A 13,281-nucleotide genomic window follows, 5' to 3' on the forward strand; every position below is an offset into this window, starting at 1 on the left:
ACACACTGACCAAAAAGTTATTTTGTTGGCATTTATGTATGTCCCCATTACCAGTAAAACATAATCAAAACCTATTTCTTTCACTTACTTGCTGTGCTGTTTCATTGTTCATTTGTTCAGCCACTAGCGGTTCTGGGGGGGGGGCAGTGCCCCTGTGACAACAATTTTGGACCCCCTTGTGGCCCCCCTAAATGTTGAGTATGAAATCATTTTTACAAAACAAATTTTTGCTATCGTTCTTTTTTTACATCCGTTATTAGACAGTGGCAACACGGAACATGGTCTTTTGCCTGCTAATGCCTGCAATGCAGTGAAGAAAACGATATGACAACAATAACGTCTAATGTAACTGGCCCCTCTAACAGTACAACTGGCCCCAGCTTGGCCCCCCCAGTTGAAATGGACTAGAACCGCCACTGTGTTCAGCCTCAACCAGGATTTCAACATACATGTCAAGCAGTGAAGTTTCAGTCTGTCTGTGGCTTCCCTTCCTCGGTGCGCACTGTCACTGTGTCCGTTTCCATCTTGTCCAGCTGTGTCTGTAACATTTCACGTAAACCCGGTTTCTTGTCTGGGTCTTGTCATTATACCTACTTAGCGGTTTTTGCATTAAGCATGGTGGCGACACAGTAGAGGCTCAGAGAGAATGCCACCGAATCGCTTGTTCACAGCCTCTAGTAGGGTACTGTGTTGCACGTGTAGCTCTATATTTTTTGTGGCGTCATTATGTCATCTACCTACGTTAAATAGGTATGCATGTCAGCTTTGACATCGGTTTTGCACATCGGCATTAAACTAGACATTGGGCCGATGCCAATATTGGCATTTTAAGCTAATATCCGCCGATTCCGATATTCTTACCGATATATCGTGCATCCTTACTGAAAATGTGAGAAAATAAATTGCAAAATATACCTGATTTGTTATCTGTCCCTAAATCAAAAATGTAGATTGGCAGAATATCCTAGCCTCCACGATGTAAAAGGAAGAAAAACCCACTTGAATAACAGACTGAGTGACCATAGTCTGGAAATTGTATGAGGAAGACACCTTAAATCTTGGCTGCCAAGAGATCAGAGACTATGTAGCCTAGGTATTGTGATTTACAGGAGGTAAAACTCATACAAAATGAGGTGCACAAGTTGGTGTGTGTGTGTGACCCACTAATGACACCTGCATGCACACCTACATTCCATAGATGATCGCATTGTACGTATTCAATGTTGTTACACATACACTGCATGATATCATTATACCTATATGTATCTTTTTTGTTTACTTACCAAAGCTTTTAGGTTATGACATTATTACTATTTTATTTAGTAGATGTTTGTTTATTCTAACTCTAATCACCATGACTATTATTTGTTTTTTTACACATCGCTTTAGCAACAATGGCCTTGTCATTCATGCTAATAAAGCTAATCTGAGTGTGGGTACATTCTTTTAGCCTCATCCCTCAGTTTACACCAAACCAAGTGGCGGGGCTGGCGTTGGGCTGAAACACAAACTCAGGATTATAGCTTTAAAGAGTTATTATGAGAGTGTGAAGTTATGCCACATGAAGTTTGACGATACATACCTGTTAGAACATACAATTATCTATGCATTTTGACATTTTATTTAGCCTAGGAGTGGTGACAAGAAGTCAGAGTTGCTTCCTACAGGGTGGAACGGAAGTAAGGAATTGTACACCCAAGTCAAATGATGACAACTCTAATTTCTTGGTCAAAGCCATCACTGTGGATTCCACCTTGATCTTCAACTTAATGGTAACTATATACAGTACCAGTCAAAAGTTTGGACACCTACTCATTCAAGGGTTTTTCTTCATTTTTACTATTTTCTACATTGTAGAGTAATAGTGAATACATCAAAACTATGAAATAACAGATATTGAATCATGTAGTAACCAAAAAAGTGTTAAACAAATCAAACTATATTTTATATTTGAGATTCTTCAAAGTAGCCACCCTTTGCCTTGATGACAGCTTTGCACACTCTTGGCATTCTCTCAACCAGCTTCATGAGGTGGTCACCTGGAATGTTTTTCCAACAGTCTTGAAGGTGTTCCCACATATGTGAGCATAGGCCTTGGTGATATGGCCAAAATATAATATCATGGTATTTTTCAAATTTTTGACAGTATTTTACGTTTTTGATTAATAAAAGTTCTAAAATTGCTTTATGAGTAGTGCGTGACCCTAGGGTGGTAACACATATATTCTAAATGATTTCAATTGGTCTGTCTCCATTCGGATTGTTTTATACTGTTCAATTCAACTTCAACCAAAAATAATTTCCTGCATTTCCATCAATTTCTGCATTTCCTGCACTCGTTTGAGATCATTTCCACACTGTGCCTTTTTTTTTACCAAATGTTGCAATTGCAATTTAGATCAAAACACTTGGGTGAACTTTTGGAATCATGGAAATATAATGTTTATTAGAATTCTATATTTAGAATATAAATAACTTTCAATACTTTGAACACAGTGTTTTTTGACATGACAATGAATGAAAATGCCATGGATGAGTTATTGTGACAGGGTAGGAACCAAAGTGATGTTCAGTGTTTCCTAGGGGACCCTATAATCTTTGGCAACATGAAATCTTTATTCATATAGCCAACCTATTCATGCTTTGCCTATTCATCTTTGATTTAGAAGATACTGTTGCACAAACAACATGTTGATTTAAGCCTCCACCAGTACTGGTATCAGGTTGTAGCTACGTTCTCTGACTCAGTACTTTTATTAGCTAGTTAGCTAGCTAGCTAACACGAGTTAACTTGCTAAGAAAATACAAACTAGCTGTTTGCAGATGGAAGAAACACAAACTAATAATGTAATTATAGAACGCTTGTGGGCTTATATTAAGAAAGATCAAAGTGGAAACAACATCGTTGTCAACATTGTTACATGTGCTGCATTGACCATGCAGACTGAACGAAAGTGTCTCATGGTCGAGCAACAACAAATGCGCTCCTTGAGTGACGGGGTGGGACTAGGTCTATGTGGAAAGCGGCATGGAGAGGGAGCGAGCAGAGAGGGACAACTCAAGTAGCGGAGTAAACTATAAAAATGTATGTTACACACGGCGTATCACATTTAACAAACCAAACATTAAAATACCGGTATAGAAAGTAAAGTAAAAACTCAAACCGGTCAGTGCATAAATACCGGTATATAGTAAAATACGGTATACCGCCCAGCCATATGTGAGCAGACCATCTCAATATGGTTGAGGTCGGGTGATTGTGGAGGCCAGGTCATCTGATGCAGCACTCCATCACTCTCCGTATTGGTCAAATAGCCCTTACACAGCCTGGAGGTGTGTTTTGTGTCATTTCCTGTTGAAAAACAAATGGTAGTCCCACTAAGCGCAAACAAAATGGGATTGCGTATCGCTGCAGAATGCTCTGGGAGCCATGCTGGTTAAGTGTGAATTGAATTCTAAACAAATCACTGACAGTGTCACCAGCAAAGCACCATCACACCTCCTCCATGCTTCACGGTGGGAACCACACATCCGTTCACCTACTCTGCGTCTCACAATGACCCGGCGGTTGGAACCAAAAATCTCAAATTTGGACTCATCAGACCAAAGGACAGATTTCCACCGGTCTAATGTCCATTGCTCGTGTTTCTTGGCCCAAGCAAGTCTCTTCTTATTATTGGTGTCCTTTAGTAGTGGTTTCTTTGCAGCAATTTGACCATGAAGGCCTGATTCACGCAGTCTCCTCTGAACAGTTGATGTTGAAATGTGTCTGTTACTTGAACTCTGTGAAGCATTTATTTGGGCTGCAATCTGAGATGCAGTTAATTGCCCATTTCTGAGGCTGCTGCAGAGGGTAAGTTCATTAGAGTTACCAGAGGTAACTCTGGGACTTCCTTTCCTATGGCGGTCCTCACGAGAGCCAGTTTCATCATAGAGCTTGATGGTTTTTGAGAGTTCAAAGTTCTTGAAATGTTCTGTATTGACTGACCTTCATGTCTTAAAGTAATGATGGACTGTCATTTCTGTTTGCTTATTTGAGCTGTTTTTACCATATTATGGACTTGGTCTTTTACCAAACAGGGCTATCTTCTGTATTCCACCCCTACCTTGTCACAACACAACTGATTGTCTCAAACGCATTAATTCCACAAAATAACTTCTTAACAAGGCCCACTTGTTAATTGAAATGTATTCCAAGTGACTACCTTATGAAGCTGGTTGAGAGAATGCCAAGAGTGTGCAAAGCTGTCATCAAGGCAAAGGGTGGCTATTTTGAAGACTCTCAAATATATATATTTTTATTTGGTTACCACTTTTGTGGTAACTACATGACTCCATATGTGTTATTTCATAGTTTTGATGTCTTCACTATTATTCTACAATGTAGAAAATAGTCAAAATAAAGAAAAACTCTTGAATAAGTAAATGTGTTCAAACTTTTAGCTGGTACTGTAGCTATTCAAAATGATTTTTTTCAACTCAAATTTAAATGGTTATTTCTCTGAAATGTAGTAAGACATATGTGTGGTTATTTTCTATTATGTCAGGACTCGACCACTGAACAAGTGTCAGACCTGACAGTGAATGTCAGTGGTTATGTGGATGCAGAGCATTTGCAAGCATTTGAAAGGTTGGTCAATGTGTAGTATTTGTTTCTGATCTATTGACCTGGCAGTGTATGATTGGGAGTTTGTGTACTCTTATCTCTGATTTGGATCAGGCACTTAAATGTTTTACCTCTCTGTTTAACTATGTTGCAGATAAGCCTTCCCCATATAACAGATTAAAGGTAAAGGACAGATCTAACACAGTCCTTCAGACATTTGAGAAATAGATGTCTTACTCTTGTTAGAAAAGTGAAGTCAACATACTGTACTTCTTGAATTGTCTATCTGAGAGTGGTGGAAATCCAGCTTAATTCTGGAAAGTGCTAAAATCTTTGCCCCAGCAGGTTATCACAGCATCTGGTCACATAACAAACACAAATGACATTTGTGGTGCTTTTAATAACCATTTTGCCTCAGCTGATCATCAATTGGAAATAATGGTTTATTCACTTCTAAACACATAGCAGAGAATGATGCACTCACTCTTTTTTTTCTTCATTTGAACCCTTTTATGTCAATGATTTACACTATATAAACAAAAGTATGTGGACACCCTTTCCAATTAGTGGATTCTGCTATTTTAGCCACACCCGTTGCTGACTGGTGTATAAAATCGAGCTTACAGCCATGCAATCTCCATAGACAAATATTGACAGTAGAATGAATGGCCTTACTGATGATCTCAGTGACTTCAACGTGGCACCGTCATAGGATGCCACCTTTTCAACAAGTCTGTTCGTCATATTTCTGCCTTGCTAGAGCTGCCCCGGTCAACTGTAAGTGCTGTTATTGGGAAGTGAAAATGTCTAGGAGCAACAACGTCTCAGCTGCGAAGTGGTAGGCCACACAAGCTCACAGAACGGGACCGCTGAGTACTGAAGCGTGTAGCGCGTAAAAATCGTCTGTCCTCGGTTGCAAACACTTTTATTTACCAAGCCATTTTGGGTTTACTACCATTTTATTTGGGCATTTTTATTGTTCAGAAATGTGGTGGGTACTCTCTTTGTTCGCAGGACTTTATGCTGATAACTGTTCCAAATGTCCAAACTGAATTTGGTAAAAGGGCTTTTATGTACTCTGCGCTATCGGCATGGGACGCCTTACAAAATACGATTGGTGTTTTTAAATCGTTGATTTTGAGGCTGATTCCTTGACCTGTCAATGTTTTTAATTTGATGTTTAATGATTTTGTTATAGTCTTGTAGTTGTTCATGTTGTCTGTAATTGTGTGATGACTTGGCCCCACCTATCTTGGCCAGGACTCTCTTGAAAAACAAGAGCTTCTACTTTTAAAAATCCACCTTTCCAGAAACAAGTCTCTCACCGTTGCCGCTTGCTATAGACCACCTTCTGCCCAAAGCTGTGCCCTGGACACCATATGTGAATTGATTGCCCCCCATCTATCTTCAGAGCTTGTGCTGTTAGGTGACCTAAACTGGGACATGCTTAATACCCCGGCCATCCTACAATCTAAGCTTGATGCCCTCAATCTCACACAAATTATTAATATACCTACCAGGTACAACACCATATCCGTAAACACGGGCAAACTCATAGATATCATCCTAACCAACATGCCCTCCAAATACACCTCTGCTGTCTTCAACCAGGATCTCAGTCATCACTGCCTCATTGCCTGCGTCCGTAATGGGTCTGCGGTCAAACGACCACCCCTCATCACTGTTAAACGCTCCCTAAAACACTTCAGCAAGCAGGCCTTTCAAATCGACCTGGCCCGGGTATCCTGGAAGGATATTGACCTCATTCTGTCAGTAGAGGATGCCTGGTTATTCTTTAAAAGTGCTTTCCTCACCATCTTAAATAAGCATGCCCCATTCAAAAAATGTTGAACCAGGAACAGATATAGCCCTTGGTTCACTCCAGACCTGACTGCCCTTGACCAGCACAAAAATATCCTGTGGCGTACTGCATTAGCATCGAATAGCCCCCGTGATATGCAACTTTTCAGGGAAGTTAGGAACCAATATACACAGGCAGTTAGGAAAGCAAAGGCTAGCTTTTTCAAAACAGAAATTTGCATCCTGTAACACAAACTCCAAAAAGTTTTGGGACACTGTAAAGTATATGGAGAATAATTTTTGTGTATTCATGTGTATATTGATGTGTATGTTTGATTCAAGGCTCATCTGTAAAAGAGACCATGGTCTCCGCATGACTCCCTGTCAAAAGAAAGGTAAAATAAATTTTTTAAATATCTTGTATTGGAGGGCATCATCTCAGCTCATATCCATCTTAGCCAACATTTACAGCATGGGTTTTTTGCCTCGGCTTCACGCCGGAGAGAAAGTGAAATGGATACAGAGACTAAGAATAGACAGGGTATTTGGAGTATTCTCAGTGTCCCGCACTGCAGACATATGGGGGCAGGGCATAGTGTGCGGTGCAGGAGAGAAAGAAGAAGAGGAAATGGCACCGGTCTAAAGATGGAGCCTGCCACTTGGCGTCCACCTCCTCCTTTTCTCTCTCTCACTCCCTCCCTCCTCTCTCCTCACTTTGCTTCCTCTGACCCTATCAGATTTGTCTCGTGATGTCAGCAATTTATCGACCTTGGTGTTGTCATGCCCTTGTCCACAAGGGAGAGGGAGCAGAATGATACAGCAGATTTACATTCTGTCTGTGTGAAGTATACAATGGTTAGGAAAGGGCAAAGGGACACATTTTTTCACAAAATGCTCTGACATGCTGAGGAAATCAGTCAATAGAAATAAATTAATTAGGCCTAATCTATGGATTTCACATAACTGGCAGGGTCGCAGCCATGGATTGGCCTGGGAGGGCATAGGCCCACTCACTGGGGAGCCAGGCCCAGCCAATCGGGATGAGTTTTTCCCCACAAAAGGGCTTTATTAGGCAGAAATACTCAACACCCCCGCCTCAGACGATCCCACAGGTGAAGAAGCCGGATCTGGAGATCCTGGGGTGGCGTGGTTACACGTGGTCTGTGGTTGTTCTCTAAAACGTTGGAGATGACTTATGTAGAGAAATTAACATTAAATTCTCTGGCAACAGCTCTGGTGGACATTTCTGCAGTCAGCATGCCAATTGCAATCTGTGGCATTGTGTTGTGTGACGAAACTGCACATTTCCGTGGCCTTTTATTGTCCCCAGCACAAGGTACACCTGTATAATGATCCTGCTGTTTAGTCTGCTTCTTGATATGCCACACCTGTCAGGTGGATGGATTATCTTGGCAAAGGAAAAATGCTCAGTAACGGATGTAAACAAATTCGTGCTCAAAATTTGAGAGAAATACGTTTTTTGTGTGCAATAAGATTTATTAATTATTTTTCTGCTCATGAAACATGGGACCAACACTTTACATGTTGTGTTTATATTTTTGTTCAGTATAAATTACCAGAAGCTATTCTAATACCCAATCCTATGCATAGGGTAATATTAGGGTACTCAATTAATTAGTACACAATGAATACATACACTGAGTATACCAAACATTAGGAACACCTGAGTTGCACCCAACACCATTCTTCATACAGACGGGAAACTGTTGAGCGTGAAAAACCCATTTATCAGGTATGAAGGTAAGACCCAGATGCAGACCACATCGAATAAACAATAGTTTAATGATCCAATAGGGGCAGGGAATAGACAGGTCAAGCCAGGCAGGGGTCAGACAATTAGAGGTGAGGCAATGGTACCATACGGCCGGCAGGCTCAGGGTAAGCGGAGGTCAAAATCAAACGGGGGGGCTAAGGTACAGGTCGGTAGGCAGGCTCGGAGTCAGGACAGGTGGGCTCGGAGTCAGGACAGGCAAGCGTTAAAACTAGGAGGGCGAGAAAAGAGAGACTGGGAAAAAGCAGGAGCTGAGAAACAAAATGCTAGTTGACTTGACAAACAAGACGAACTGGCAACAGACAGAGGACACAGTATAAATTCACGGGATAATGGGGAAGATGGGTGACACCTGGAGGGGGGTGGAGACAATCACAAGGACAGGTGAAACAGATCAGGGTGTGACACCATTAGCGTTCTTGCAGTTCTTGACATAAACCGGTGCGCCTGGCACCTACTACCATACCCTGTTCAAAGGCACTTAAATCTTTTGTCTTGCACATTCACCCTCTGAATGGCACATATACACAATCCATGTCTCAATTGTCTCAAGGCTTAAAAATCATCCTTTAACCTGTCTCCTCCCCTTCATCTACACTGATTGAAGTGGATTTAACAAGTGACATCAATAACGGATCATAGACTGATGAGGTGAAAGCTATGTCATGGAAAGAGCATTTGATCTTAATATTTTGTATACTCAGTGTCTTCTGAAAGAAGTTTATGCTGAGTTTATATATACAGTGTTGATACTGTATTCACTCACCTGCACAAAACATTTTTCAGTAAATGCCCCTGTGGGCGAACAACGTCACACAACGTTGAATGTACATTTGATATGGTATTTTTGTCAACAGACGTGAATTGATTATACATCCAACAACAACCAATCAACCACTGTATCAACTGTGAGACTTATTTGACATCTGACAATACCTTGCAAAACTAAACTATGTGCAGTCTCTAATTTTCTCCCAGCCTGTCTGATTGTGTGCATGTGTATTGGGTATTTTTCAGGCCAGACCCCATGGCTCCATTCGCTGCAGGAGAAGCCAATCTGGATCTCTTTGGGTGAGTTTCCCTACTGCACTCAGCAAGGATAGAACAACAGACATGTGGCAGGCCATTCAAAATTGAAGATCAATGAAGATCAGGCCTAAGTATTATGAAAGGGATTACTCTATCTGAACCACTAACACTGCAAATAGCACAACATGATCATTATTCATCCTAATTCAAAAGACCAATGCCAGTTGGTCTCCCGAGTGGCACAGCGGTTTTAGGCATTGCATCACAGTGCTGAGGTGCCATTACAACCTGGGTTTGACCGGCAGTGCACAATTGGCCCAGCACAGTCTGGGTTAGGGGAGGGTTTGGCCAGCGGAGCTTTCCATCGTGCTCTAGCGACTCCTTATGGCAGGTCGGGTGCCTGCAAGCTGTTTCCTCCGACACATTGGTACGGCTGACTTCTGAGTTAAGCGAGCAGTGTGTTAGAAGCAGCGCGGCTTGGTAGGTCATGTTTTGGAGGATGCATGTCTCGACCTTCAACTCTCCCGAGCCCATTGGGGAGTCGCAGTGATGAGGCAACGTCAACTGGATATCACGAAAATGGGGTAAAATAATGATCGTGGACCCTTTGAGAGCTGGTTATCCCCGCTCAGGGTTCGACCCCTCTCGTGGGCGTCCTGCCCCAGGGAGCTGTGCCACCTGGGGCCCACTTTGACCCCTTTGGGCCCGTTGGAAGACACAGACCAGGGTAGAAGTTATGTTTCTATTGAGAATTTTAATTTAGGTATTAATAACGTCCACCAATTATAAGGCATTCATAAGTAGTTTGCTTACCATTTGTGAATCATTATTCCTAAATTAGTAAATTTTAGTAAGCTATAAATAGATAATTATTAAAAGCAATTGCCTTTAAAATGTTGTAAATATTATATCTACAGTGCATTCGGAAAGTATTCAGACCCCTCATCAATCTACCTACACACAATACTCATAATGACAAAGCAAAAACAGGTTTTTAGGGAAATGTATAAATACAAAAAATGTATATCACATTTACATAAGTGTTCATACCCATTAATCAGTACTTTGTTGAAGCACCTTGGCAGCCTTGAGTCTTCTTGGGTATGATCAGTAAAAGTTGGCAAAAATATAAACAGTAAAGTTCTGTACTTTACTGTTTATATTTTTGCCAACTTTTACTTTTACTTCACAACATTCCTAAAGAAAATAATGTACTTTTTACTCCATACAGTTTCCCTGACAGCCAAAAGTACTCGTTACATTTTGACAGGAAAATGATCCAATTCACACACTTACTCTACCGTTCAAAAGTTTGGGGTCACTTAGAAATGTCCTTGTTTTTGAAAGAAAAGTTCATTTTTTTGGGCCATTAAAATAACATCAAATTGATCCAAAATACACTGTAGACATTGGATCATTTTCCTGTCGTAAATGATTATTGTAGCTGGAAACGGCAGACTTTTTAATGGAATATCTACATAGGCGTACAGAGGCCCATTATCAGCAACCATTACTCCTGTGTTCCAATGGCACGTTGCTAATCCAAGTTTATAATTTTAAAGGCTAATTGATCATTAGAAAACCCTTTTGCAATTATGTTAGCACAGCTGAAAACTGTTGTTCTGATTAAAGAAGCAATAAAACTGGCCTTCTTTAGACTACTTGAGTATCTTGAGCATCAGCATTTGTGGGTTCGATTACAGGCTCAAAATGGCCAGAAACAAAGAACTTTCTTCTGAAACTCGTCAGTCTATTCCTGTTCTGAGAAATGAAGGCTATTCCATGTGAGAAATTGCCAAGAAACTGAAGATCTCATACAACGCTGTGTACTACTCCCTTCACAGAACAGTGCAAACTGGCTGTAACCAGAATAGAAAGAGGAGTAGGAGGCCCCGGTGCACAACTGAGCAATAGGACAAGTACATTAGAGTGTCTAGTTTGAGAAACAGACGCCTGACAAGTCCTCAACTGGCAGCTTCATTAAATTGTACCCGCAAAACACCAGCCTCAACGTCAACAGTGAAGAGGCGACTCCGGGATGCTGGCCTCCTAGGCAATTCAATCAATTCAATTTACCACAGGCGGTCTTCAAGTTGTAGAAACATCTCAACTATGATCAATGGAAACAAGATGCACCTGAGCTTAATTTCGAGTCTAACAGCAAAGGGTCTGAATACTTATGTAAAGAATATATTTCTGTTTTCTATATTTAATACAGCTGCCAACATTTCTAAAAACCTCTTTTCGCTTTGTCATTATGGGGTATTGTGTGTAGATTGCTGAGGAACTGTTTGTGTTTAATCCATTTTAGAATAAGGCTGTAACATAACAAAATGTGGAAAAATTAAAGGGGTCTGAATGCTTTCCGAAGGCAGTGTATTTATAGCGTACTAGCTAAGATTTACAAATGTAGGACTAATGATTAAGAAATGGTGAACAAACTATTTATAAATGCCTTATAAATGATTTATTACTGGACGTTATTATAAAGCGTTACCTCGCTTTTATTATGGAATTTATTTGAAATGGATAAGTGCACAATAATTACAATTTCAGTGTTTAAATCCATGTAAATGTGTCTGACATGGGCCTCCCGAGTGGTGCAGTGGTCTAAGGTTTTGGCCGGCCGGGATGTCCTTGTCCCATCGCGCACTAGCGACTCCTGTGGCGGGCCGGGCGCAGTGCACGCTGACACGGTCGCCAGGTGTACGGTGTTTCCTCCGACACATTGGTGCAGCTGGCTTCCGGGTTAAATGGGCATTGTATCAAGAAGCTACGCGGCTTGGTCGGGTTGTGTTTCGGGGGACGCACGGCTCTCGACCTTCGCCTCTCCTGAGTCCGTACGGGAGTTGCAGCGATAAGACAAGACTATAACTATCAATTAGATACCACGAAATTGGGGAGAAAAAAGGGGTAAAAAAAGAAATAATAATTATTCACAACTGTAATGGCTTCCAAAGGTGCCTCTACAAAGCATTAACTCTGGGGTGTGAAAACATACAGGTATGCAATAAAGACATCATCTTTGTTACTTTTTTTTTATTTAGACAATTTTCTATAGTTTTCTTTCACTTTGAAAATGTGGAGCAGGTTGTGTAGATCTGTCGGAAAAATATATATTTTTAGATGTATTTTAAGGAAGACAAATATGAAGACTGTGCAAGGGGTGTGTAGACTAATGCTAGGCACTGTAGGTATTTGCGATACAATACGTCACTCACTTCTATGTAACTGAAGCTAAGGTCAGCCAGTCTTTCTTGAATCATATCTGAGATAGGCCTATATCATCATTTAAGAGTTAATAAATAGCTGGCATGGTGGGCCCTAACAGAAATTGGCCACCAGATTTGTGTCTTGAATCTGGCTTTTGTGGAAGAGTACTATTTATGAGTGTATTAATTATGTATTATGATCTTTCCAGGCCAGACCCAGATCATGTGCCGCCGCCAGGCTATGATGACATGTTCATGTAGAAGAGAAGGCAATTCCTGCTTCGCTCCACACACTTCTTGGACCACTTCCTGTCTGCGCAATGCAAGAAGAATACACACTTAATAAAACTGACGGACTCATTTGTTGTGTGAGGAATAAAGTTACATTGCACTCCCTTTTTGTAACGAGTGTTGTGTGTGGAGGACCAAGACGCAACAGGGAAGTGTATACTCAGCTTCTCTTTTTAATATATAAGAAGGAGAAACAAAATAAACACGTATACAATTAACAGAAACGACACTAACAGTTCTGTCAGGTGACAAGCACAAAACAGAATACAACTACCCAAAATCCAAACACACCCCTAATTATAGGACCTTCAATCAGAGGCAACGATAGACAGCTGCCTCCAACTGAAGGCCCCAACACCAATTAGTTAAACATAGAAATACAAACGACTAGACTGAACATAGAAATAAACTAACATAGAACAATAACCAAAACCCTGGACTAATAAATCAAATACCCCTCTACCTGGACACATACACAAAACCACCCTGAACAAACATAAAACAAATACCCCCTGCCACGTCCTGACCAAACTAAACACTAACAAATAACA

General features: G+C 40.9%; 1 protein-coding gene across 1 annotated transcript; it reads left to right on the plus strand.

Annotated features, from left to right (window-relative positions):
- The first annotated feature begins 1,538 nt into the window (after window positions 1-1,538).
- Window positions 1,539-12,825, plus strand: psmf1 (proteasome inhibitor subunit 1). Its single transcript, XM_045692115.1, is given in 9 exon segments — window positions 1,539-1,544; window positions 1,628-1,695; window positions 1,697-1,772; window positions 4,548-4,630; window positions 9,216-9,269; window positions 9,465-9,475; window positions 9,815-9,875; window positions 9,877-9,954; window positions 12,649-12,825. Coding segments are annotated over 9 exon segments (489 nt in total). The 3' UTR covers window positions 12,701-12,825.
- The last annotated feature ends 456 nt before the right edge of the window (window positions 12,826-13,281 follow it).

The sequence above is a fragment of the Salmo salar genome, chromosome ssa12 (assembly GCF_905237065.1).
Source record: "Salmo salar chromosome ssa12, Ssal_v3.1, whole genome shotgun sequence".
Taxonomy (NCBI): Eukaryota; Metazoa; Chordata; class Actinopteri; order Salmoniformes; family Salmonidae; genus Salmo; species Salmo salar.